This window comes from Cervus canadensis, chromosome 8, assembly GCF_019320065.1.
Source record: "Cervus canadensis isolate Bull #8, Minnesota chromosome 8, ASM1932006v1, whole genome shotgun sequence".
In the NCBI taxonomy this organism is placed as follows: domain Eukaryota; kingdom Metazoa; phylum Chordata; class Mammalia; order Artiodactyla; family Cervidae; genus Cervus; species Cervus canadensis.
The window spans coordinates 39,915,543-39,942,932 of NC_057393.1; the positions used below are offsets into that span (position 1 = coordinate 39,915,543).

Here is a 27,390-nt window from a genome sequence, read left to right on the forward strand (position 1 = left end):
TCTTGAAGAAAAAAACTCCACCTTTCTCAAAAAACCTTCTCCTATAATTGAAAATATTTAAGACTATTGTTTCTATTTTTAGTTATTTACATTCTACTTAGAAACTCAACAGACTGCTTTGGGCTGAGTTATAATCTGCCATGACCCCTAGTGTAATAGATGCCACTACTTTATGAATGGAGAGCCAAGGGGCAATGCAAAAAAAGAAGAAGAAATTCCAGACTTCATATAAATAACTGGAAAAGTATACATAGTATACATAAATAACTGGAAAAGTATACATAGTAAGAACAAAATAATTGGATTTTAATATTTAATATTTAATTTAATATTTAATTATATAAATTCTTCAACATAGGATACCATGGTTCTTTATGGGTTGCCTTGGATAATATCAATGATTTCACTGTAAACTTGATGATATACATCTAATCCAAACAAAAAGTCTACATGATTATAGTAAGAAATAGTTTTATGATAAATATGATTTGTGATTTCAGAAAGTAAAATTTTAACATCTTCAGGATCAGCCAACAAGTCATTTTCACCACTCCAAGTTGCAGTTGGCACATTCATGTTTGTCACATTGTACAATGGAGAAGTTGTCTAAATGCAAATAAGTAAAGGTAAGAGTTTTCACAGAGAATAATACATATAAAGTGTTATTTACTAATTCTTTAAGTTATAAAGTACAATTTAAAAATAAGCTTAATCTAAAATAATTGTTATTAAGTAAGCAATGAGTATGAAAGAATATTGTAATTTTTACTTATTAATTAAATTAAAATTAAAACTAGAGTTTGTTCTGATCCAGAGTATCAAATTTGTCTTGGCTTATATAACTGTCAATATCAGTTTAGTTCAGTTCAGTTGCTAAGTCATATATGACTCTTTGCAACCCCATGGACTGCAGCACGCCAGGTGTCCCTGTCCATCACCAACTTGAGTTTACTCAAACTTGTGTCCATTTGGATGTGGTGCCATCCAAACATCTCATCCTGTATCATCCTCTTCTCCTCCCTCCTTTAATCTTTCCCAGCATCAGGGTCTTTTCAAATGAGTCAGTATGTTTATTAGTAAATGATAAACATTGGCAGCCAAGTTCAATATTATTTTAATGAATTAGATCTGTATATTTTACTTCAAATATTTACACAAGCAAACTACATCAGGCATTGGAGCTTAGTGAAGGCAAAAAAGTATGGTGGAGAAGCATAAATTTTAAAGTAGATAGACTTGGGTTCTAGTATTTCAAGACATTTGTCATCATACTCAGAGAGTTTTTATCAGCTTCTCAGTAACTTCTACTTTTTCTAATTAGTATATGTGTTTATCTTATCTTCCCAAACACAACAGTCTTAGGGTCAAGAACAATGGTATGCTTGCTTTCTATTTCTTATTTAACCAAGCTCAGAGCTATGTACATTATAAATACAGTATTTTTCCTCTTGAGGCATGGTGAATTATTCTACTGCTTGTCAACTTCTCTAGACTTATCTAAGATATTTGTTGTTAAAACACGTAGAGAATATGGAAAAGCCACTTCGGTTGGAAATGAACATATGGATCCAAATCATGATGATCTTCGTTTACTGGTCTTTCTCACTGTACTACTGTACTCTTGGGTTTCACAGATGAATCTTTAATAGTAAAAATTATTTCAATTGATCAGGGAGATAATTTTTAATTTATACATAATTATGTACCTGATTAAAATGAACCAAGTTCAGATCAGGACTGCCCCAGTCAAAAGCTTTCAAGTGACTAGAATTAAAAAGCTGAAAGAAAAATTTTAAAGTAAGACTATACTCATTTTTTGTTACAATGGCAGCTGATACAAGCTAGGTATGCATTGACAAAAAGCCCCTTTGTACTACTAAGTCTATTAGTATATGTGTAGGTGGGCTTCTTTGTTCCTCTTGCTATGCACAGGGTAAGAAATGGAAGAGCTAGGAGGTGGGGGACAGGGAAATCTGCAGACAATAATTCTACCATCTTCATATAAATGCACATCTCCTGAAGGCTTTTTACCATATTAAAGGGGGTATATGTGTTTTGGGTAATATTAGGCCTCCCCAGAAATTCTCAGCTGTGTCTACAGAGGTCTAGGACTAAGTGTGCTAGGACTAAGATGACACTGCCCTAAAAATTATAGCTTCAAATAACAAAGGTCAAGAGCATGTCCCAGAAGCCACCCCTTTCTTTACCCCTTAACACTTGCAGCCTTACCACCAGCTTTGAACCTATTAGGTCTAATCTGATTTCGACCATTTTCCCCCTGATAATGTTTTCATTTCAAGAAGGTTAAGTTTCTCATATTACTCATCTTCTCTAGAATGATAAAATGTCTATGTCTCTATATATCCCATATTTTATCTCCTCCCAACACTCCCCAACTCTTAAAACTCTATCATCTGTTATACCATCATCAACCTGTATATTAAAACTCTTCTCTAATTGCTAATCTGATTTTCCCTGAGAATACTTCTTTCCCTGCAGTTCCAAAATCAGCCAAGTTTATTTATGACATTAACATTTGTAAGATTTTGGTCAATTCTTAGACATTTTTTTCCATCTTATCTATGAGTAGAATTTGATTAGCTATTTATCCCCTTATCCTTGAGATCTTTTCTTCACTTAACTTATAGAATAACATGATATCTTGATCTTCATTTTTTCTTTTTTTTTCCCATTTTTTCACTCAGTGCTTCTTTTAAGCTTCCTTGGCAAATTTAGCTTCTCCTGCTGACCTCTTAATCTTTTCATGTCTCATCACTTAATCTTTACTCCTCTTTTCTTCTCTATTTATACTCAGTCTATTTGTCTTCTCATCCAGTCTCTTGGCTTTAAATGTTATTCATATTCAAAGTGTTTATCTTCTTTTATAAGTCTTTTCTAAATTCTAGACTCCTATCAGGCTCCTGCTTCAGTCAGTCTGACTCTTTGTGACCCTAAGAGCTGTAGCCTGCCAGGCTTCTCTGTCAATGGGATTCTCCAGGTAAGAATGCTGGAGCAGTTAGCCCTGCTCTCCTCCAGGGCATCTTCCCAACACAGGGATCAAACGCCTGTGGCATCTCCTGTGGCTCCTGCAATGCAGGTGAATTCTTTACCACTGAACCACCAGAAAGCCCTCTAGACTTCTATACACAACTTATTCAAAATCAAGAATTAAATGTCTAAAACAATATCTCCAAAACAGAACATCCTATCTTTCCTCGAAAGCCATTCCATCATCAAACTTCTCCCTCTCCTTAAAAATTAATTTTATCTTTTCATTACTTAGTCCAAAAACTTTGGATCATCCAAGATTCATTTCTCTTACTTCTCATAGAATCCATGATTAAATTTTAGAGGCCCCAGTTTTATGATGTACACATGCATATTCAGAATCTAACAATTTTTACCACCTCTACCGGGAACATATCAGAGCAAGCTATCATCAATTCTTTTTGCATTGCTGCAATAATCTCCTAACTTTCTCATTGCTTATACTCTTGCTTCACTATAATCTATTTAACATAGACGCTAAAAGCATTCTTTTAAAAGTGTTCAGTTCAGTTGTTCAGTCGTGTCCAACGCTTTGCAACCCCTTGGACTGCAGCATGCCAGGTTTCCCTGTCCATCATGAATTCCTAGACCTTGTTCAAACTCATCCATCGAGTCGGTGATGCCAAAGAACCATCTCATCCTCTATTGTCCCCTTCTCCTTCTGCCTTAAATCTTTCCCAGCATCAGGGTCTTTTCAAATGAGTCAGTTCATTGCATCAGGAGGCCAAAGTACTGGAGCTTCAGCATCAGAATCAGTCCCTCCAATGAATATTTAGGACTGCTTTCCTTTAGGATTGACTGGTTTGATACTCTTCTGGTACAAGGGACTCTCAAGGCTTCACCAACACCACAATTCAAAAGCATCAACTCTTTCACACTCAGCTTTTTTTATGGTCAAACTCTCACATCCATACATAACTACACGAAAAACCATAGTTTTGACTATATTGACCTTTGTTGGTAAAGTGATATCTCTGCTTTTTAATATGCTGTCTAGGTTGGTCATAGCTTTTCTTCCAAGGAGCAAGTGTCTTTTAATCTCATGGCTTCAGTCACCATCTGCAGTGAATTTGGAGCCCAAGAAAATAAAATCTGTCATTGTTTCCCCATCTATTTGTCATGAAGTGATGGGACCAGATGCCATGATCTTTGTTTTTGAATGTTGCATTTTAAGCCAGCGTTTTCATCTGCTCTTTCATTTTCATTGAGAGGTTCGTTAGGTCCTCCTTGGTTTCTGCCATAAGGGTGGTGTCATCTGCATATCTGAGGTTATTGATATTTCTCCTGGCAATCTTGATTTCAGCCTGTGCTTCATCCAGCCTGGCATTTCATTTGATGCACTCTGCATATAAGTTAAATAAACAGGGTGACAATATACAACCTTGACATACTCCTTTCCCAATTTTGAACCAGTCCATTGTTACATGTCTGGCTCTAACTGTTGCTTCTTGACCTGAATACAGGTTTCTCAGGAGGCAGGTAAGGTGGTCTGGTATTCTCATCTCTTGAAGAATTTTCCAATTTGTTGTGATCCACACATCAAAGGCTTTGGCATAACGAATAAAGCAGATGTAGGTGGGGATTTTTTGGAACTCTTTAGCTTTTTCTGTGATGCAACGGATGTTGGCAATTTGATCTCTGGTTTCTCTGCCTTTTCTAAATCCAGCTTGAACATCTGAAGTTCTCAGTTCATGTACTTTGAAGCCTGGCATGGAGAATTTTGAGCATTACTTTGCTAGTGCATGAGATGAGTGTAGAGAAGGGCAGGGTGCAGTCCAAGGACACAGAAGCCCCAGCAGGATAGTAGGCACTGGAGCAGCGGCTGTGCAGTGCTGGAGTGACTTTGAGAAGATATCCGACATCCAAGGACAAAGGAGAAGCCCCAGCAAAACGGTAGGAGGGGAAAAATTGTGTTTAGAATCAAAGCCTATACCTACCAGACACAATCAGAGCTCAAACATAGCTTGTGTGCACCAGGACCCAGAGACACTACAGGGACTGAGACAGAACTGGGTTTGAGTGTCTCCTGCAGAAGTACGGGTCAGCAGTGGACTGCCGCAGGGGCAGGGGCTCTGGGTGCAGCAGGCCTGGGTATGGCATAAGCCCTCTTGGAGGAGGTCGCCATTAACCCCACCATAGAGCCACCAGAACTTACACAGGACTGGGGAAACAGACTCCGGGAGGGCACAAACAGAACCTTGTGTGCACCAGGACCCAGGAAAAAGGAGCAGTGACCCCACAAGAGACTGACCCAGACTTGCTCATGAGTGTCCAGGAGTCTAGTGGAGGTGTGGGTCCATGGTGGCATGCTGCAGGGTTGGGGGCACTGAGTCCAGCAGGGCTTGCATGGGATCTTTTGAAGGAGGTCGCCATTATCTTCATCACCTCCACCATAGTTTGGCCCCAGATAAATAAGAGGGAAGGAACACAGCCCCACCCTACAACAGAAAATTGGATTACAGATTTACTGAGCATGGGACTGCCTATCAGAACAAGACCCAGTTTCCCCCTCAGTCAGTCTCTCCCATCAGGAAGCTTCCATAAGCCTCTTATCCTTCTCCATCAGAGGGCAGAGACTGAAAACCACAATCACAGAAAACGAACCAATCTGATCATATGGACCACAGCCTTGTCTAATTCAATGAAGCTATGAGCCATGCTGTGTAGGGCCACCCAAGATGGACAGGTCATGGTGGAGTGTTCTGACAAAATGTGGTCCATGGGAGAAGAGAACGGCAAACCACTTCAGCATTCTTGCCTTGAGAACCCCATGAAACAGTATGAAAAGGCAAAAAGATAGAACACTGAAAGATGGACTCCCCAGGTTGGTAGGTGCCCAATATGCTACTGCAGATCAGTGGAGAAATAACTACAGAAAGAATAAAGAGACGAAACCAGAGCAACAACACCACCCAGTTGTGGATGTGACTGGTGATGGAAGTAAAGTCCGATGCTGTAAAAAGCAATACTGAATAGGAACCTGGAATGTTAGGTCCATGAACCAAGGCAAATTGGAAGTGGTCAAACAGGAAATGGAAAGAGTGAACATTGACATTTTAGGAATCAGTGAACTAAAATCGACCGAAATGGGTGAATTTAGCTCAGATGACCATTGTATCTACTACTGTGGGCAAGAATCCCTTAGAAGAAATGGAGTAGCCATCATAGTCAACCTAAGAGTCTGAAATGCAGTACTTGGATGCAATCTCAAAAATGACAGAATTATCTCTGTTCATTTCCAAGGCAAACCCTTCAATATCACAGTAATCCAAGTCTATACCCTGACCAGTAATGCTGAAAAAGCTGAAGTTGAACAGTTCTATGAAGACCTACGAGACTTTTTAGAACTAACATCCAAAAAAGATGTCATTATAGGGGACTGCAATACAAAAGAAGGAAGTCAAGAAATACCTGGAATAACAGGGAAATTTGGCCTTGAAGTACAGAATGATGTAGGGCAAAGACTAATAGAGTTGTGCCAAGAAAATGCACTGGTCATAGCAAACACCCTCTTCCAAAAACACAAGATGTCACCAGATGGTCAATACCAAAATCAGATTGATTATATTCTTTGCAGCCAAAGATGGAGAAGCTCTATACAATCAGAAAAAACAAGACTGAGAGCTGACTGTGGCTCAGATCATGAACTCTTTATTGCCAAATTCAGACTTAAATTGAAGAAAGTAGGAAAAACCACTAGACCATTTAGGTATGACCTAAATCAAATCCCTTATGATTATACAGTGGAAGTGAGAAATAGATTCAAGGGATTAGATCTGATAGACAGAGTGCCTGAAGAACTATGGATGGAGGCTCATGACATTGTACAGGCAGAGATCAAGATCATCTCCAAGAAAAAGAAATGCAAAAAGTCAAAATGGTTGTCTGCAAAGGCTTTAAAAATAGCTCTGAAAAGAAGAGAAGTGAAAATCAAAGGAGAAAAGAGAAGATATACCCATTTGAATGTGGAGTTCTAAAAAATTGCAAGGAGAGATAAGAAAGTCTTCAGTGATCAATGCAAAGAAATAGAGGAAAACAATAGAATGGGAAAGACTATTTCTCTTCAAGAAAATTAGAGGTACCAAGGGAACATTTCATGCAAAGATGGGCACACTAAAGAACAGAAATTGTATGGACCTAACAGAAGCAGAAGATATTAAGAAGAGGTGGCAAGAATACACAGAAGAACTATACAAAAAAAATCTTCATGACCCAGATAATCATGATGGTGTGTTCATTACCTAGAATAAGACATCTTGGCATACCAAGTCACGTGGGCCCTAGTAAGCCCACTATGTTTTCTTTATGAACAAAGCTAATGGAGGTGATGGAATTCCAGTTGAGCTATTTCAAATCCTAAAAGATGATGCTGTGAAAGTGTTGCAGTCAATACGCCAGCAAATTAGGAAAACTCAGCAGTGGCCACAGGCCTGGAAAAGGTCAGTTTTCATTCCAATCCCAAAGAAAGGAAATGCCAAAGAACACTCAAACTATGCATAATTGCACTCATCTCACACGTTAGCAAAGTAGTGCTCAAAATTCTCCAAGCCAGGCTTCAACAGTACTTGAACCATGAACTTCCGGATGTTCAAGCTGGATTTAGAAAAGGCAGAGGAACCAGAGATCAAATGGCCAACATTTGTTGGATCATTGAAAAAGCAAGAGAGTTACAAAAAAATATCTACTTCTGCTTTATTGACTATGTCAAAACCTTTGACTGTGTGGATCACCACAAACTGTAGAAAATTCTTCAAGAGATGGGAATATCAGATCACCTAACCTGCCTCCTGAGAAATCTGTATGCAGGTCCAGAAGCAACAGTTAGAACTGGACATGGAACAGACTGGTTCCAAATTGGGAAAGGAGTATGTCAAGGATGTATATTGTCACTGTGCTTATTTAACTTATATGCAGAGTACATCATGAGAAATGCTGGGCTGGATGAAGCATAAGCTGGAATCAAGATTTCTGGGAGAAATATCAGTAACCTCCAATGTGCAGGTGACACCACCCTCATTGCAGAAACTGAGGAGGAATTACAGAGCATCTTGATGAAAGTTGAAGAGGAGAGTGAAGAAGTTGGCTTAAAGCCCAACATTCAGAAAACTAAGATCTTGTCATCCAGTCCCATCACTTCATGGCAAATAGATGGGGAAACAAAGGAAACAGTGAGAGACTTTATTTTTTTTTGGGGGGGGGGGATCCCAAAATCATTGCAGATGGTGACTGGAATTAAAAGTCACTTGCTCCTTGGAAGAAAAGCTATGACCAACCTAGATGGCATATTAAAAAGCAGAGACATTACTTTGTCAACAAAGGTCCATCTAGTCAAAGCTGTGGTTTTTCCAGTAGTCACGTATGGATGTGAGAATTGGACTGTAAAGAAAGATGAACACCAAAGAATCGATGCTTTTGAACTGTGGTTTTGGAGAAGACTCTTGTGTGTCCCTTGAACTGCAAGGAGATCCAACCAGTCCATCCTAAAGGAAAATCAGTCCTGAATATTCATTGGAATGACTGATGCTGAAGCTGAAACTCCAATAGTTTGGCCACCTGATGCGAAGAACTGACTCATTTGAAAAGATCCTGATGCTGGGAAAGATTTAAGGTTGGCGGAGAAGGAGACAACAGAGGATGAGATGGTTGGGTGACATCACCAACTCAATGGACATGAGTTTGAGTAAATTCTGGGAGTTGGCGATTGACAGGGAGGCCTTACTTGCTTCAGTTCATGTGGTCACAGAGTTGGAGATGACTGAGTAACAGAACTGAACTGAACTGAGATGAGTGCAATTGTGTGGTAGTTTGAACATTCTTTGGCATTGCCTTTCTTTGTGATGGAATGAAAACTGACCTTTCCTAGTCCTGTGGTCACTGCTGAGTTTTCCAAATTTGCTGGCATATTGAGTGCAACACTTTTACAGCATCATCTTTTAGGATTTTAAATAGCTCAGCTGGAATTCCATTGCCTCCACTAGCTTTGTTTGTAGTGATGCTTCCTTAGGCCCACTTGACTTCACATTCCAGGAGTCTGGCTCTAGCTGAGTGATCACATCTTTGTGGTTATCTGGGTCATTAAGATCTCTTTTGTATAGTTCTGTGTATTCTTGCCACCACTTCTTAATGTCTTCTGCTTCTGTTAGGTCCATACCATTTCTGTCCTTTATTGTGTCCATCTTTTCACGAAATATTCCCTTCGTATCTCTAATTTTCTTGAAGAGATCTCTAGTCTTTCCCATTCTATTGTTTCCTCTATTTCTTTGCACTGATCACTTAGGAAGGCTTTCTTATCTTTCCTTGCTCTTCTTTGGAACTATGTATTCAGATGGGTATATCTTTCCTTTTCTCCTTTGCCTTTAGCTTCTTTTCTCAGCTATTCATAAGGCCTTCTTAGACAACCATTTTGCCTTTCTGCATTTCAGTGTAAATCATAGTAAGTCACTTCCCTTCTCAAAAACCTGCAGTGGCTAACCCACTTGATACAGAATGTCAAAGTCCTTACCAAGGCACAAAGGTTCTTTTCTGACTCCCTCTTACTTTTTTGCCCCTGTTTTTTACTATTCTCTTCTGGAATCACTCATGTTAGCCAGACTAGCCTTTTAGCTGTGCCTATCAGAAATGCTCCTGACTAACGGCTTTTCCACCTGTTAGTCTACCATCTGGATATTCTTTCTCCACATGTTCACACTGCTAACCTTCTCACTTCCTTTAAATCTTTTCAAATGTTACCATCTCACTGAGGCTCAATCTAACCTCCCTATTCAGGTAGACAACTGAATCCTGGCATACCTAATCTTTTCTCTCTGGTCCTCTCCTCCTATTTTTCATAGCTTCTGTCATCATCTACTATTTTAGCAATTTACTTATTTATTATGCTTGTTGTTTACTGTCTGTATATCTCATATTAGAATGTAGGTAATTTGCTAGGGATCACATTGAATCTGTAGATTGTACTTGGTAGTATAGTCATGTTCACAATATTGATTCTTCCTACCCAGGAACATGGAATATCTCTCCATCTGTTCATGTCATCTTTGATTTCTTTCATTAGTGTCTTATCAATACTAGTAACACTTTAAATGTATCTAGTGTTCATTAAATTTAAAGACACTCTCATAATCATTATCCTATTTAATTCTCATAGTTGTTAGGTCAGAGCATGATTATTAATTCTATTTTTAAAATTAAATAAACTGAATTCATAAAGATTTATCGATCTTATTTAATGTCCTACTGCCAGTAAGATTTAGAGAAAGAATTCAATATCTTGTATTTTGATCTCAAGCATATATATTCTTATGTTATCTTGGCTCTCAATATTAAGATGGCATTCATACTGAATTTTTCTTTATCAATATTCATTCAGCAAATATTCTTGAGTATCTACTATATGCCACAAACTTAGTTTTACAATAGTTAACTGAACAAAACTTGGTCATGGTCTTCATGGAGTTCACAATTTAACCAAGGAGAAAGTATAATCTAGTGAGAAATAGTAGGTATTGAGAGACCTGAGTTCTTGTCTTAGTTTTTTGTTTGTTTGTTTGTTTTGTTTTGTTTTTTAAGAAAAAGTTTTAAATATATGGGCATATTAAATCATGAGCATAGCCAAGTTGATCCCTTGCCTACTGTTCTGAATGAACATTTTCTCATTTGTAAAATAGAAAATAACTGTACTCCTCTTATTGCCTAAACTGAGGATCTAATAGATTATATTATTAACATATATTATAAACTTTTAAGAATCATACGTATTTTTAATAATTTCAATATATCCTTCTAAATTCATCATTCTATGGCAATGGCCAGATCCCTAGAATGGTGAGATAAACTGCAAGTAGTTTAAACAAAATTTTACCAAAATGCACTTAAAAATGTATTTTAGTGTACCTGACACCAGTGGAGCATATTTTGAACAGATGTTCCTGCTGGGTTTTGTGACATGTACACATCCACACGACTCTGAGGGTTTAAAACATTATTTTTACTCTTCCAACCAGAAAAAACAGTCTTTGATAATTATTAAACTAAAAAATTTCAAGGAAATTTATAATAAATAATGTTAATAAAACAAAATTATATTTAAATTAAATATATAAATGTACTTATTGAATGTAAATTTTGCATTAATGTAGAAGATATTATTGAATTTCTAAGTTCTGAGGCCCATCACCCATGCTGAAAACAATCAAAAGTAATGTAACACACACTTTTTGAAAGCACTAAAGAACTGAAAAGATAGAAAGAAATTACCAGGGCAAATGAAAGAGAAAAGACAGTGAATTTCAAAAGAAAAGCAATGTACTAAAGTCACTTAAGTTTATCTGCCAATCCTAGAAAATTTAAAGTTTCATTTTAAGAAATCAGTTCAGTTTAGTTGCTCAGTCTTGTCCCCCTGGACTGCGGCATGCCAGGCTTTCCTGTCCTAGAGAAGGGAACTGCAGACCACTTTGGTATTCTTGCCATGAAAACCCCATGAACAGTATGAAAAGGCAAAAAGATAACTAGTTAAGGAGAGCAAAAATCAGCCCAGGACTTTTTGAGGACAGTGGGAAGGTTTAAACAGAAATTCTTTCCATAATAAACTGAGGCCCCAAAGTTCAACTCAAAGTAAAGCTTAATCAGGAATACAGCTGTGCTCATGGCAATCTGTAACCTAGTTTTGCATTGCCTACATACTCCCCGGGAACCTCAATCAGTAAATAAGATATATAAGGTCAATGTAATTCCTACTAAAATCTCAATAAATTATTTTTACGATACTGACAAACTGCTTCCAAAGTTTATATAGAGAGACAAAAGATCCCAAATAGCCAACACAATTATTAAAGGGAGGACTACAAGACATAACCTCAAGACATTATTAATATAAAGCTATAGTAGTCAAGACAGTGTAGTATTGGTGAAAGAGTAGAGAGATAGATAAATAGGGCAGAATACAGAGCCCAGAAATAGACCTTTAGAAACATAGTTAACTGATCTCTGACAAAAAAACAAAGGCAATGTAATAGGAAAATGATAATCTTTTCAATAAATGGTGTTGCAACAAATGGATATCACATGGGGGAAAAAAAAGAATCTAGACACAGACCTTCACAAAAACTGACTCAAAACAGATCATAGGTCTAAATGGGAAATGCTAAACTACAAAACTTCTAAATGATAACACAGGAAAAAATCTAGACAATCTTGAGTGTGGCAATGACTTTTCAGATATAGTACCAAAGGCACAATCCATGAAAGATATAATCAATAAGCTGAATTACAAGAACTGGACAAAGTCAAAATTCTGGGTTATTTGATGACATATCCAAATTACATTGATGAGAGTTTTTGCTACCTGATCTTCCTTGCATGATAACTTCCTTTCAGTTTGTTGAGTGACATTGGCCTGATTCTAGACACTGCCTATCTGCAAACTGCAAGATTCTCTTCTGGTTTTTCATATTGCCTACAGGAAAGAAATTTCAAGTCAGATCCTAATTTTCCTATCAGTCTTGACAGGATCAAGAGGACTGAATCAAAAAAAAAAAAAAAAGGAGTGAATCAAACTGAACTATCACTCTTACTGTTCCCATATACACTGTGTGTGAATTTTTTCACTTCAAACTTTCCCAATCCTAGACAACTTAGTACACAATTAATTGCAATTGATGACACTGTCAACTTTTGTCCCAGAAAGGAGACTCACAAATTTAAAGGCTAAGAAGTTAGAATATAAGCTTTCCTAATAGTCCACCTACAAAAGAGTTCTCAAAGACACCATAATTATAATAAAGATGTCAATAGCCAAAAACACAACCCAAGACATAGAATAACTAAAAAAGGTAAGCAGAAATAAAGATTATATTTATGATGTTTCTAGACATTCTATGGTAGATATATAACACTAGATAGAAGAATATGAGAGGCCTTTTTAAAAAGGTAATCTTCCATGACAGAAAATTGTGCTTTTCATATCTTTGGGGAAAAGGGAGAGAATGGAGTTCTTTTCTTGTATTATGAAGAATATTAGTGTTTTTTTCAAATATCTGTAATTGTCTGAGACTTGCAATAAGACCTTCTTGAGGTTAAAAAAAAATCAACATATATCCTTGTGGTAAGAAAATGTGCTTAGAAATTAAAAGAACACCTATTTTCCTATGAACAGATACATTGGTTCTCATTAAGAACTTTCTTAAAAGGCCCAGGTGCAAGAATCAATAAACTAGTCCAAATGCCACAAACAACTGCTTTTTCCAAATCTGGGTTTTTTAATTTAATGTGCTGATAAAACCTTGCATGTTTAAGAGAATTTATATACAATCAATACAGATTGCCTTCTAATAGTAGCTTGAATACCAAAAGAGTTTCCCACTCCAGGAATTTTGATGAATGCCAAAAGCATATAAGTTAATTGCCAGGCACCCTAATTATGGAAAAATCAAGGAAGTGGAAAAGTATTAGGAATCAGGATATAAGAGGAGGAGTTATGTAAGACAGTGAACGGAAGACAACCTAAATATGTGAAATCCCAGACAACTAACATGTAACTGCAAAGACTAATAAAGATATAGCTGTAGCTAGTCTCTGTTCTTTACAGAGATCAAGACAAATATGGAAGTAAAAAAATCCCAGCATGCTAATACAAATTAGTTTCTTAATGTTGGTACAGCCACAAAATTAGAAAGGCTAAGAATCTAACTACAAGAATAAATGGATAAAACATAAAATGATACACAAAGCATAGAATAAGCACTATTAAAAGCTGCTTTCTAAAAATTGGCAAAATATATTTTAAATACAACTTGTTCTCACCGTATTTAAGTTCTTTAGGTCATATCCAGTTATCATAAACAAGATATCACGGCAAATCTTATCAATAATCTTCAGTGGACACAGCTTTGAACCAACAAATCTTTTAAAGGAGGTATTAGGTAAGAACTCTTTGCTGCCAGAAAAAAACTGCAAAATAAATTTACTCTATTCATGTTTGGAAGACTAAAACAATTTAATCAAAAGTTGATTTGGTGAGTTCACTACATTTACAACCAAATACATTAGTTTAAAACATTTAAATTAAGGATGAAATTTGAGAGCAATATAAAGAGATGATTTGATTAGTGAAATTCTTACACAATGAGTCATCCAAAAGTATCAAAGTAAAGTCTTATACCTGTGTAGAAACAAAAGCAAGAATCCAGTGTAAAGGAAGGCAAAAAATTCAAATCATACATGTGGCTGTGCAAACATAGCCAAGACCTTTTATTTTGAAAGCAGAGAATCATTATCATTTTGGGTTGTCAACTACAAAAAGGGAAGAAATAACATACCTTGATCAGTGACTTCCAGTTGTATGCCATTTTAATTAAAGGGCTTTTTGAGTATTTAATGGAAAAAACTGGGGCTAAGGCAAAAAATACTTTGATTCTTTCAGCTATCTTTGGTATTGTGGAAAATGTTATGAAGGCTGAAAGAAAATAAGATATAAATGAACTATTCTTAGTCAATTACTATCATGTAAGAAATGACAATGGTAAGTTCAATAATTAATTTACTAATTCATTTCTTATCTATCAAACATTTATTGACTACACATACTGAGACATGCATATTGATCACAACATAATGCTGATTATTAGGATCTAAAACAAATGTGTAGATCATAAATGAGTTTAATTCAGCAATAAATCACTTTTATAACACCATAGTTGAAAATCAGAAATATTTACTATTATACATTAGTATAACTGGCAATGGTGAAAATGATGAAAGTGAATTTTTCAGATAGATAAATCTACTTTAGGTGAGAAATTCAATAAATATAAAATTGTTTTAATATTTACTTTTAATTAAAAATGTCTTAGCCTTCTTGAACAGAGGCTACTAAACACTATATTTTATTGATAATTCAGAGTAATTTATATGACAAATAGAATTTTTTCCTTTTTTGATAACTTATCAAGCTATCTAACTGCATACCCCCTCTATTTTTATTGGTTCTTTTTTCCCTGGGTTCTGAGAAGTCAAAGAAGCAAAGAGTTATATGTCATATCAAACTGCAAGTTGATAAGCTCTGGCACATCACTCATTTTTTTTATTTGGTTATTTCCTAGGATTCTTGGTTCCATACTGAACAGTTGATGAAAATTTGGACTAAAATTCACACATGGTTAATAAATATCAGAGAAAAGGTCTATGAGAAATGGAAAGAGATTGTTATTCGACGTAATTTTTCTGGTAGAAAGTGGATGATTCCTATAAGAAATACTTATACTCTTCAGTCTAGATAATACTCTTATAGTCTAGATGATAATGATGATGACTAATACAGTCTAGATGATACTCTACAGTCTAGAAAAAACTCATTTAATACTGGGTTCTATTATAAAGTAGACTTTTCTGCTTCCAAAGTAGAAAGATTAAGTTTTATGGTACCAAGAAAGAGAATTACATTAAGTCTTAGGCAATATTTTTCTGAAAGTAAAATTGATACACATTAGGTAGAAGAGTTAAGTATTATAAAGGGATGAAAGTTCTTTTCTAGTCATCTTTAAATATAGGAAGGATTTCTTCATCTCTGTTCATTTCTTAAGTTTAATATGTCCTAAATGTAAAAACCCAAGCACCCTTTTAAAACTTCTTACTCATAAATCCCTATGCTTGATTTTTAAAAGAAAAATAATTATACAATTTCTATTTGTGGAATAAATGACAGCTATGACTTAACTGTGATATTTAGATGGATATCCAGCTTTTATACATTGCAAACAAACAAAACCTTGTTTTTACAGTCAATTCTTTGTGACTAGAGAATATTATATAGAATTAAAACAGGATATAACCTTCCAGGGCACTGCTCTGTGATATATGTCTCACAGTTCTGCTTTGGTTCACTTACAGGTCTAGAAGCTGACCTATATCCTTAAGAATATATCTACAAACTTTGAAAGTGTAATAAAGTAATAGCAGCAATGATCTTTCTTGCCATACCAATGGTAGTGCCTTGGGAATGCCCTACATAAAATATTTGCTCTTGTTGGGTTTGCTTCACAATGAAATCAATGGAGGCTGGAAGGTCATATTTAGCCATCTCATCAAAGCTACAAAAGAAAAAAGAAAATAAAAATGTATATTCTACTAATGTTATGTTAACATTTGAAGATAATGATTAGGTAAATATATTTAAAGCATTTTTCAACTCTCCTTGGGTACTATCAATAAGTTAGATAGTATAATTATCTATTGACTAGAGACTTCTGTGAGAACACAAAGTTAAGGAAATAAAATAGCCACAAGAGTTTTATAAAGAAGGTGATTGTATGTTCTAAGAACAGTGAAGTAGACTACATATACAGGTGACAGAGTGAAAAAATACAGTAGGGTAGTCAGTAAAGCTTACTGCTTAAAAGTGAGATATAAGCTCAAAATCAAACAAGTACTCTTTAACTTTCCAGGTAAAATTTATATAAATTTTAATATATTGAGAGCCCTGAGTTGAGAAAAAAAGACTTATGTTTCATTTCATTTCATTCAAAAAGAAGGAAACAGTCCAATACACTTATACAATAAAATATTACTCAGTTTTTTCTGTACCTGAAAGCCCAGAATTCTTTGGAATTTGTTTTTAGGTACAAGTGTTTTCTAGACCAGGTAGTCCCTCTGCTGTTCCCCATCCACACATCATAACCAGCATCTGCCAGAAGGAAGCCTAGGCTGTCATTAGGAAGATTGGAAATCCAGCTGCTGGCAGATGTGAGCAAACCATGTTGCAAGTATACAACAAGTCTCTGAACTGGAAAAAAATATAGAAAATTTCTTTTAAAATATTGTAGTGTCTACATGAGTATCTCACCTCAAATTTAATCTTATAGGATAAAGATTTTTAAAATTGCTAAATTGGGTAGGTTTTTCACCTTTTAATCCCATTTTATGTCAGAGTTGTTCACTAATGAATTTCTTTCATATGACCAAGTGGGCAATTAGGTCATGTCACATACTTAAACACGGGCTTCCCAAGTGCCACTAGTGGTAAAGAACTGGCCTGAGAATGCAGGAGAAATAAGAGATGCAGGTTTGATCCCTGGGTCCAGGAGGTCTCCTTGAGGAGGGCATGGCAACCCACTCCAGTATTCTTGCCTGGAGAATCCCCATGGACAGAAGAGCCAGGCTACAGTCCATAGGGTTGCAAAGAGTCAGACATGACTGAAGCTACTTAGCCCACACATACTTAAACATACAAATTTTTAAGGATATAGAATATTCAAATATCTCTTAGTAACTTGGACTCATTTAAATAACATGTTCAGTTCAGTTCAGTCGCTCAGTCATGTCTGACTCTTTGCGACCCCATGGACTGCAGCACACCAGGCCTCCCTGTGCATCACCAACTCCTGGAGCCTACTCAAACTCATGTCCATTGAGTCGGTGATGCCATCCAAACATCTCATCCTCTGTCATCCCCTTCTCCTCTTGCCCTCAATCTTTCCCAGCATCAGGGTCTTTTCAAATGAATCAGCTATTCGCATCAGGTGGCCAAAGTACTGGAGTTTCAGCTTCAACATCAGTCCTTCCAATGAACACAGGACTGATCTTTAGGAGGGACTAGTTGAATCTCCTTGCAGTCCAAGGGACTCTCAAGAGTCTCTTCTCCAACACCATAGTTCAAAAGCATCAATTTTTTGGTGCTCAGCTTTCTTCGTCATCCAACTCTCACATCCATGCGTGACTACTGGAAAAACCATAGCTTTGACTAGACAGACATTTGTTGGCAAAGTAATTTCTCTGCTTTTTAATATGCTGTCTAGGTTGGTCATAACTTTCCTTCCAAGCAGTAAGCGTCTTTTAATTTCATGTCTGCAATCACCATCTGCAGTGATTTTGGAGCCCAGAAAAATAAAGTCAGCCACTGTTTCCACTGTTTCCCCATCTATTTGCCGTGAAGTGATGGGACCAGATGCCATGATCTTAATTTTCTGAATGTTGAGCTTTAAGCCAACTTTTTCACTCTCCTCTTTTACTTTCATCAAGAGGCTCTTTAGTTCTTCACTTTCTGACATAAGGGTAGTATCATCTGCATATTTGAGGTTACTGATATTTCTCCTGTCAATCTTGATTCCAGCTTGTGCTTCAACCAGTCCAGGGTTTCTCATGATGTACTCTGCATGTAAGTTAAATAAGCAGAGTGACAATATACAGCCTTGATGTACTCCTTTCCTATTTGGAACCAGTTTATTGTTCCATGTCTAGTTCTAACTATTGCTTCCAGACCTGCATACAGATTTTTCAAGAGGCAGGTCAGGTGGTCTGGTATTCCCATCTCTTGAAGAATTTTCCACAGTTTATTGTTATCCACACAGTTAAAGTTTTTGGCATAGCTGATAAAGCAGAAGTAGATGTTTTTCTGGAACTCTCTTGCATTTTCAGTAATCCAGCAGATGTTGGCAATTTGATCTCTGGCTCCTCTGCCTTTTCTAAGACCAGTTTGAACATCTGGAAGTTCACAGTTGATGTATTGCTGAAGCTTGGCTTGGAGAATTTTGAGCATTACTTTGCTAGTGTGTGAGAAGAGTGCAATTGTGCAGTAGTTTGAGCATTCTTTGGCATTGCCTTTCTTTAGGATTGGAGTGAAAATTGACCATTTCCAGTCCTGTGGCCACTGCTGAGTTTTCCAAATTTGCTGGCATATTAAGTGCAGCACTTCCACAGCATTATCTTTTAGGATTTGAAATAGCTCAACTGGAATTCCATCACCTCCACTAGCTTTGTTCATAGAGATGCTTCCTAAGGTCCACTTGACTTTGCATTCCAGGATGTCTGGCTCCAGGTGAGTGATCACACCATGGTGATTATCTGGGTCAAGAAGATCTTTATACAGTTCTTCTGTATATTCTTGCCACCTCTTCTTTAAATAGCATGTTACATAAGATATATTTTATATGATTACCCCACCTTTCTCACTTCATAAAATAATTTTATACTCACATTTTCACAGATATATTTAATACAGATTTTATCACTAGAACCATTGCTTTAATCATCAGTGTTCCCAGAGCTCTAATTTATACTTCCAAGGTTTTCGAGAGGCAACACCTTTGAATAACATAATGTCTGCTCACTGGTAACTTTGCTTTAAGCCCCAAATTGCCCTTCACATAATCCATATCATTATCATCATTACTGATTGCAAGGCATTGTAGTTGGAGTACTGAAAGAACCTTGTATATTATAGCACTTCAATGGCTAAAATATTACATTTCCTGTGATGATACAGAAAAGTGATGAATGGTTTGTACATGCTCTCTGACAGTGCAGACAAACCCTAGATCCAGAATAACTGGCCTTGATCAAAATAGAGAGGTAGGGCTGCTGATATATAAATCTTTATTGGGAAAAAGATATTTGGTATTCAGATGATACACATAGGCATCTTTTGTTACTCCCATGCCTTGTTTCAACTGTAAATGTGCAAGTATGGCAACTATGACATATTAGGGACATAGTAGCCCTTAGGGATAAAGGCCTGGTTTATCAAATAAGGAAAGACAGCCAAGAGGAAGAGGAATTTACAGTGGGTAGTGGAGGGAGGAATGTATAAATACCAGATATGGCATTAGGATCAAATGTAATAGCAGATGAAATACACTACAATACTGTAAAGTAATTAGCCTCCAACTAATAAAAATAAATGGAAAAAAATGTAATACCAGATGAAATAAATTTATTGTGAAAAACAAGTGGATCCGAGCAGTGCAAGATTTCCCTGCTAAGCAGCTGAATCATTCTTCCAGCTATTGTTGACTGGTGCTTTTGAAGGGTTCACTATTGCCCCTTTCTCTGTGGAACTGTCCCCAGGCTAAGGGGAATTTCCTCAGCCAGACTTTATTTCTTTCTATAGATGCCCTTCAGGCAGTGACTAACTGATATAAGAATGCAAAAAAGCTAGCTCCCTAACTTCAAGATGGGACCCAGTCTGCAGTGCAATTCAGGGATCCATAAACTCCTCTGAGACAACATTGTATTAGCTGAGTCTCATCCTTCTTTAGCACCTTCCCCTGCCTTCCCCTCTTGTCCACATTATCTTCTCATGAAAGTATTCCAATCAATAAATTACATGCACCTATATTCTTGTCTCAGGGCTGCTTCTAGAGAACTCTAAGGTACTTACTATATTTTAAAATTATCTTTAAGTCTTTTATTAGAAAAATTGAGTCAAACCCTGAGGAATGATTACAATAATTATGTCAAAATTCTCTGCCTAGTAGATGTGACCTCTATAAGGATCAAAAATTATATTGGTAGAGCCTGCTCAAAATTAATGAATTTTCTCTGAAATGTACCATAATGTTCAAAATGAGAACTTGACAGGGTGTCCTAAAATATGAGAAACAATTTTTTCAAGGACAAAATCTAAGGAGAAAAGACAAATTCTGTGTTTTTTTTTTTTTTTGCAACAGTTAGACAAATAAGAAAAGTAGTTGGTTACATATTGTGCTAGAAGTGATACATCTAGAATTATTAATATGACCCTAGTGACAAATTCTAGTGCGTTTTTCAGCGTCTCATTCTGCTGACAGTAGTGTGCGTAGTACTTGGAGTAAAGAGCCATGAGACTGCTACCAAACTTATCAAACTTATCTCTTTGCTATTACTAGAGGAGAGATTCACAGGCACAAAGAAAGAAATTTTTGCCAACCATACTTCAAAGCTACAGAATAAAGCTACTGTGTTTCAGAGCATTTCTAACCCCTCATTAATCAAAGAAAATTCTAGGTAATCAACATGGATGAGTATGGTGATCCACAAAGAAAACTTGGGAGGAGCAATGTGTGTTCCACCTTACTTTAAAACCACTCTGAACAGGAAGCTAAAGGAGGGTCAGATTCTCTTCCTGGGGCATATAGAGATATGCAGGAGAAGTTAACTGTTCACTTAATCTTTAAACCCTTTTCTTGTCCTAAACACACTGAGAAGAAATGAAGTTAAGAGCTTCAGATAATCACCAGTTTATCTTGAACTGAGCTTTACCTGAATTGTTTTCACTGTTTGTCTTCCCATAGGGAATTCTATAAAGGCTAAGGATATAACCATCTTCAGTTGTAATATCATACTCTTCATCTGGGTAGCCCCAGTAGGAAATAATTTGACTCTAGATAAGGAAAAAGCAAACCTTTTAGAATAAGACTGTTAGTGAATTAACGTAACCTAATTAAATCTAACCTAATCCCATGGACAGAGGAGCCTGGAGGGCTATAATCCTTGGGATCACAAAGAGTAGGACATGACTGACTAACACACACAAACACACATTAATGTAATAATGAATCTTTGTATTCTCAATCTTAAGCTTATGCATTTTTTATTTTCACTAATTCACTGATTAATTCAGTAATAAATATTTATAGAACATCTACTAAGCATCAGTCTTATATACCAGGGGTTCATAGATAAATAAAACAACAACAACAAAAAATTAAAACCCCTGCATTCAAGGAGATATCTCAAGAACTAACCTATTATTTTTTTTCTGACTACTAATTATAGTTTTACCTACATACCAATATACAATTTTAAAATATGTTTACCCACAAGTGTTTGTTTGCCTATATATATAGCTAAGAATATATACATATGTGGAATTTGTTATGTAAATGCATATATAGAATAGAGAAATGATATGTTTAAGCATATTTTCATTTCAGACACAGAATAAAGCAGAAAGGGAAACTGTAAGCTATAGGAAAGCAGATGAGGAATATTAGTTGACCCGTATTCAAAATACATGAATGCAGAGATATAAACTGACTGTAGATCTATTCAAATAAGACCCCTCAAAACTGAAGAGTAACATTCCCTGTGATTTTATCAGCTTAGCATTTATGTCCTAGCAACTTACAATATTCATACTTGCTTCAGGGTTCACAGATCTTTGTTTTCTAAAGGCACCATGAGTAGTTCCAAGAATTAGGATGAAAGACATCACCTTGAAAAGGTACCACATTTGGAATCTACATGTAAAAAGAGATTTTAATAATATTAAAATTGCAGCAATTAATACTATTTGACTGCTTAAATAATTCTGTGAGGTAGGGAATATTACCATTTTCAGATGACAAAACAGAGGCTCTGAAAAATTAAATAAACCTGTCTAAGGATATACAATGTATAACTGGCAATCACGGTTGAGATTCAGGCCTGCTTAACTCCAAAATCCATGCTTTTCCAACTACTCTATTCAGTAGCACAAATTCCCTCTTTAAAGTCTTCTTAATAGTACTGCTTAGTTCAGTTTTAAGAGTTTTACTATATACTGCAGGTTAACTAATATAATTGATATTACTGATATAATAATACTCTTACCAGACTATTATTTATTTAAAGTATGTTTAAAGGTTTTTGGGTTTGGGAGAGGGAAAGGGGACTCATGTGAAGATTAGAAAGCTTGTATAGCTTACATTCAGCCTCTCAGGGTTTGGATTTTATTTTGTTTACAGAAATATGACTTTGAGTTTGAGTAACCAAATTCTGGAAAGCCAGACACATAAATCATTTCATGAAAACTGAGAAACCAGGGAATCACAGAGGTCACCATCCAGATTTTCTCCCCAGACCTTGATTTACCAATTTCATGAGCCTTGTAAAATGAGCCAGACACTGTACCTGAAAGGATATGTGAAATTATATATTTATAAAACTCCCAACTACACAACTTGTAAACTGTGTGACTTAAAGCAAGTTACTCACCCTCTCTGAGCATGTTTTCCTACTTAAAAAGTGTAAATAATGCCTACTTCTCAGGTTTGTTATAAAACTTAAATTTGATAAATGTGACATGATGCTTTTTTTTTTTTTTTTAATTTTCTTGGGCTCCAAAATTATTTGGAGATTTGCAGATGGTGACTGCAGCCATGAAATTAAAAGACGGTTTCTCCTTGGAAGAAAAGCTACTACCAGCCTAGATAGCATGTTAAAAAGCATGCTATTTTACTTTGTCAACAAAGGTTCATTTAGTTAAAGCTATGGTTTTTTCCAGTAGTCAAGTATGGATGTGAGAGTTGGACCATAAAGAAAGCTTTTGAACTGTACTGTTGGAGAAGACTCTCAAGAGTCCCTTGGATTGCAAGGAGATCAAACCAGTCAATCCTAAAGGAAATCAGTCCTAATTATTGATTGGAAGGACTGATGCTAAAACTGAAGCTCCAGTACTTTGGCTACCTGATGTGAAGAACTGATTCACTGGAAAAGACCCTGATGCTGGCAAAGATTGAAGGAAGGAGGAGAAGGGGAAGACAGAGGATGAGATGGTTGGATGGCATCACTGATGGGATGGACATGAGTTTAAGCAAGCTCTGGGAGTTGGTTATGGACAGGAAAGCCTGGCGTGCTGCAGTCCATGGGGCCACAAAGAGTTGGACAAGACTGAGCAACTGAACTGTAATATAATACTAGTCATATAACTAACATTTAATACATATTAGACCACCTTAAGAGAACAAATAAAACACTAGAAATTCAGGAAAATAATTTGCTTGCAAACAATTGCTATATCTTATATATATGTTATGCATTGGAGAAGGAAAAGGCAACCCACTCCAGTAGAACACTGGCGAATCCCAGGGATGGGGGAGCCTGGTGGGCTGACGTCTATGGGGTCGCACAGCGTCGGACACGACTGAAGTGACTTAGCCGCAGCATATATATGTTAAGTTAATCTCCAGTGCAATATTTAATAACTTGGTACAAATTAGGTGGATATGTAATTGAAACTGTATTTACTACTTAAAGTTTCTTTTAATTTAAAGCTTTGATTTATGGAGACTGAACATCTCACCTTTGGTCCAGAGGTTTGCATTATATTTGGTATAGTATCTGTGCTTTTCACTGAAGACAGAAAGCAAATTTTAGAACAGTATTACCAAATTTCTTACCAAAGAGAGAGAAACCTGCTAATTTAAGTGCATAAGAAAAAAAGTTATAACACTTGTGGTCACAACAGTGTTATACAAAGTGTTATGTAAACAGTATTATGTAAAATGGCAACAACAACAAAAAATTCAAAGACTATTTTGTTGACACTGATAAATTCTGAGTTGCTTTTCATCTCAAATTGAATTTGATATTGATGTTACTAAGTTAACATGAGTTTTCAAATATACTTTGGACCTATGCAATTTTTATACTGGTATTCTGCTTAAAAGTTAAATCAATCCATCTAAAAATATTGGAAATAATTTTGTCAAAGTAGATGAAAATATATAAGAAAAATTACTTATCGATAATCAATTCAGTTACTGAGATTTTAAAATATATTCAGAGCAATTTGGGTACTTGAAACTACTCTTTTAAGTATAAATTTTATGGAATCTAAACACATTAAGTGTCTGATAAAAAATTTAGCTCTCAAATTGAAATTTTTTAGGAGTAAAAGACATACCAATTTTTAAAGGCTTAGTATGAAGGAGTTTTAAAATATATCAATGATTTTTTTAAATGCTGATGTTTTAAAATGATCATTTGAATACAGTGGACCACTATTTATTAAATTTATACAGATACCATAGAGCTAGATGTTGTTACTAAAATATCACTTTACCTGTAAAACATAGTATCTAATCTAGTAATTACTATTACCTCAACTTTAGTCATTAACCATAATTTTTCATCTCTGTTGGCTGGTTGGAGAAATACTATGTCATGAACTGGTGCTTTGCTTAGTGTAGGGGCAAACTTTTAAAAGATGATTTTAAAGATGGAAGCATGACAGAAAATTGAGCTTTGTGCAAGAGTAATAAATATCTTACATAATGATTTTTAAAGATTATCACACAGTTAGCAAAAGCACTTAAACAAAATTAAACCAAAGAGCTGCATTATTAACAGCACCCATCTGTAACTAAATATAATTTTCTAAAAGTTGATTTGAGGATCAATTTTCTTCAGTTTCTGCCATTAAAATCATTAGTTTGACTTTAGATACAACCCACAACAATAAAAAACATTATGCCATACCTTTTTGCTCTTCTTGATTTTAGGTGCCTAATATATGTGTCTTCAAAGTAGTCAATCACATATTGTGCTCCTTTTGGCAAAGGTTGCTAAATATAATCATAGATAAAGTGAAAAAATTAAAAAATGAGAACATTTAATTTCAGTGCAAAATCAAACCTGGCATTATATAAATTGGCAACAGAAACTACAAAAACATTTTGAAAGAACACTGTTGATACTAATAAATGCTAAGTAGCTTTTCAAGTCACTTTCCCATATGCTACTCTAAATACATTCACAAAAATATCCACAGAGTTGTTAGTGGTAGTTTCCCACTAGTGCAGTTTTTTTTTTTTAATCAGAATTATTAAGACATAATTCTAACTCCCTTAAAGTGTTAAAATAGATTTCTGTTCTTCTGACTGGCAGTCACTGTAATAACAGTAATGAGTAGTAAACACGCAGTCTATGAATGGTGTAAAGCAGTTCAAATATAGAAGCGACTGTCATATCACTATTGTTGGGTTTTGAAGATTTCTCCCTATGGAAAACATAAACAAGTGCTCATTTCTTTTCCTAACACATATGATAGAAAGAAAAACATTGAAGTTTGGCTTAGATTATTTAAAAATATATGTTGTAAACTCAAGAAAATCAAAAAACTTTTAAGAAGTACAAAGAGTAAGTCAATAAAGAAGGTAAAACGGGTTAATAATAAATGCTCAGTTAGACCTTAAGAAGTAAAAGATTTTCAAAAAAATAAATGAAGAACAAATAAACACAGTAGTAACCTGGTAGATTTTAGCCAACAACATAATAATCATTTGTGAAAGTGTAAGTGACAGCTCTCAGTCATGTCCAACTCTTTTCGACCCCATGGACTCGTCCACAGAATTCTCTAGGCCAGAATACTGGAGTGGGTAGCCTTTCCCTTCTCCAGGGGATCTTCCCAACCCAGGGATCAAACCCAAGTCTCCCTAATTGCAGGTGCATTCTTTACCAGCTGAGCCACAAGGGAGGCCTATAAGAAGTCTGCATTAAGTACAGATTATTATTATCAATAGACAGATAGGTTGAGGAGTAAAAGTGTAAAGCAAGATATACCAAAAGAAAGCTGGACTAACTATGTTGATTTCAATTACAGTAGACTCAGAATAAGAAATATAGATAAAAAGCAAGATGTCATAACAATATGGAATCAGTTCTCAGAGAAGACATAACAATCCTAAAAGTGTATGCACCAAACAGCTCAGTGTCCGCTTAGTCCCCTCTGACTCTTTGTGGCCCTGTGGACTGTAGCGTGCCAGGCTCCTCTGTCCATGGGACTTTCCAGGCAAGAATACTAGAGCGGGTTGCCATTTCTTACTCCAGGGGATATCTCTGACCCAGGAATTAAACCTTGTCTTTCATGTCTCCTGCATTGCAGGCAGATTCTTTAACACTTAGCCATGTGGGAAGCCTCTGCACCATAAAACGGACTCTTAAATATATGTAAGCAAGCATTAATAGACTAAAAGGAGAAATAGACAAATTTACGATTATATTTGGAAAATTCAACCCCTCCTTTTCAGTATTTGATAGAATGAGTAGACAGAAGATCAGTAAAAATATAGATGACCTGGGCAATACCTAGCAATCACTTGATTTAATTGACATTTATAAAACATTCTATACAACCATAGCATAATACACATTCTTCTCAAACAAACAAAAAAACATTCATCAAGATTGTGGCCAGTAGTAAAGATTTAAATTTAAAGGAATAAAATTCATACAAACTTCTTGGGCCATAACAAAATTAAAATAGCAATCAATAGTAAAAGTTATCAAAAAAGTACCCAAATACTTGGAAATTAAAGAATACATTTCTAAGTAACCCAGAGGTTAAAGAAGAGGGACTTTTAAAAATATTTGAGAGGCTTCCCTGGTGGCTCAGTGATAAAGAATCCGTCTGCCAATGCAGGAGACACAGGTTTGATCCCTGGTCTGGGAAGATCCTGCATGCCACATAGCAACTAAGCCCTGTGCCACAATTATTGAGCCTGTGCTCTAGAGTCCAGGAATTGCAACTACTGAACCCATGTGCTGCAACTACTGAAGCCCACTCTGTCTGCAACAAGAGAAATCACTGCAATGAGAAGCTTATGCACTACAACTCAGAGTACCCCTCCACACACACTCGCCACAACTAGAGAAAAGCCTGCATAGCAACGAAGACCCAGCATAGCCAAAAAGAAATAAATAAAAATATAAAAAATAATTTAACTAACTGAAAATGAAAATACAACAATATCAAAATTTGTGTGGTGCAGCTAAGCAATACTTAGAAGGAAATTTATAGCAATAACTACTTACATGAGAAAATAAGAAAGGTAA

The 27,390-nt window shown here is 35.8% G+C and overlaps 1 protein-coding gene across 1 annotated transcript; it reads right to left on the bottom strand.

Moving 5' to 3' along the window:
* Positions 1-372: 372 nt before the first annotated feature.
* Positions 373-25,077, bottom strand: LIPJ (lipase family member J). The gene is made up of 10 exons (XM_043477282.1): positions 25,036-25,077; positions 21,923-22,034; positions 21,055-21,175; positions 16,624-16,822; positions 16,021-16,130; positions 14,361-14,497; positions 13,846-13,992; positions 10,939-11,010; positions 1,707-1,778; positions 373-606 (listed from the first exon to the last, which is right to left on the bottom strand). Exons 2-10 carry the CDS (start codon positions 22,025-22,027, stop codon positions 373-375), a joined length of 1,197 nt encoding a protein of 398 aa, XP_043333217.1. The 5' UTR covers positions 22,028-22,034; positions 25,036-25,077.
* Between the last annotated feature and the right edge of the window lie 2,313 nt (positions 25,078-27,390).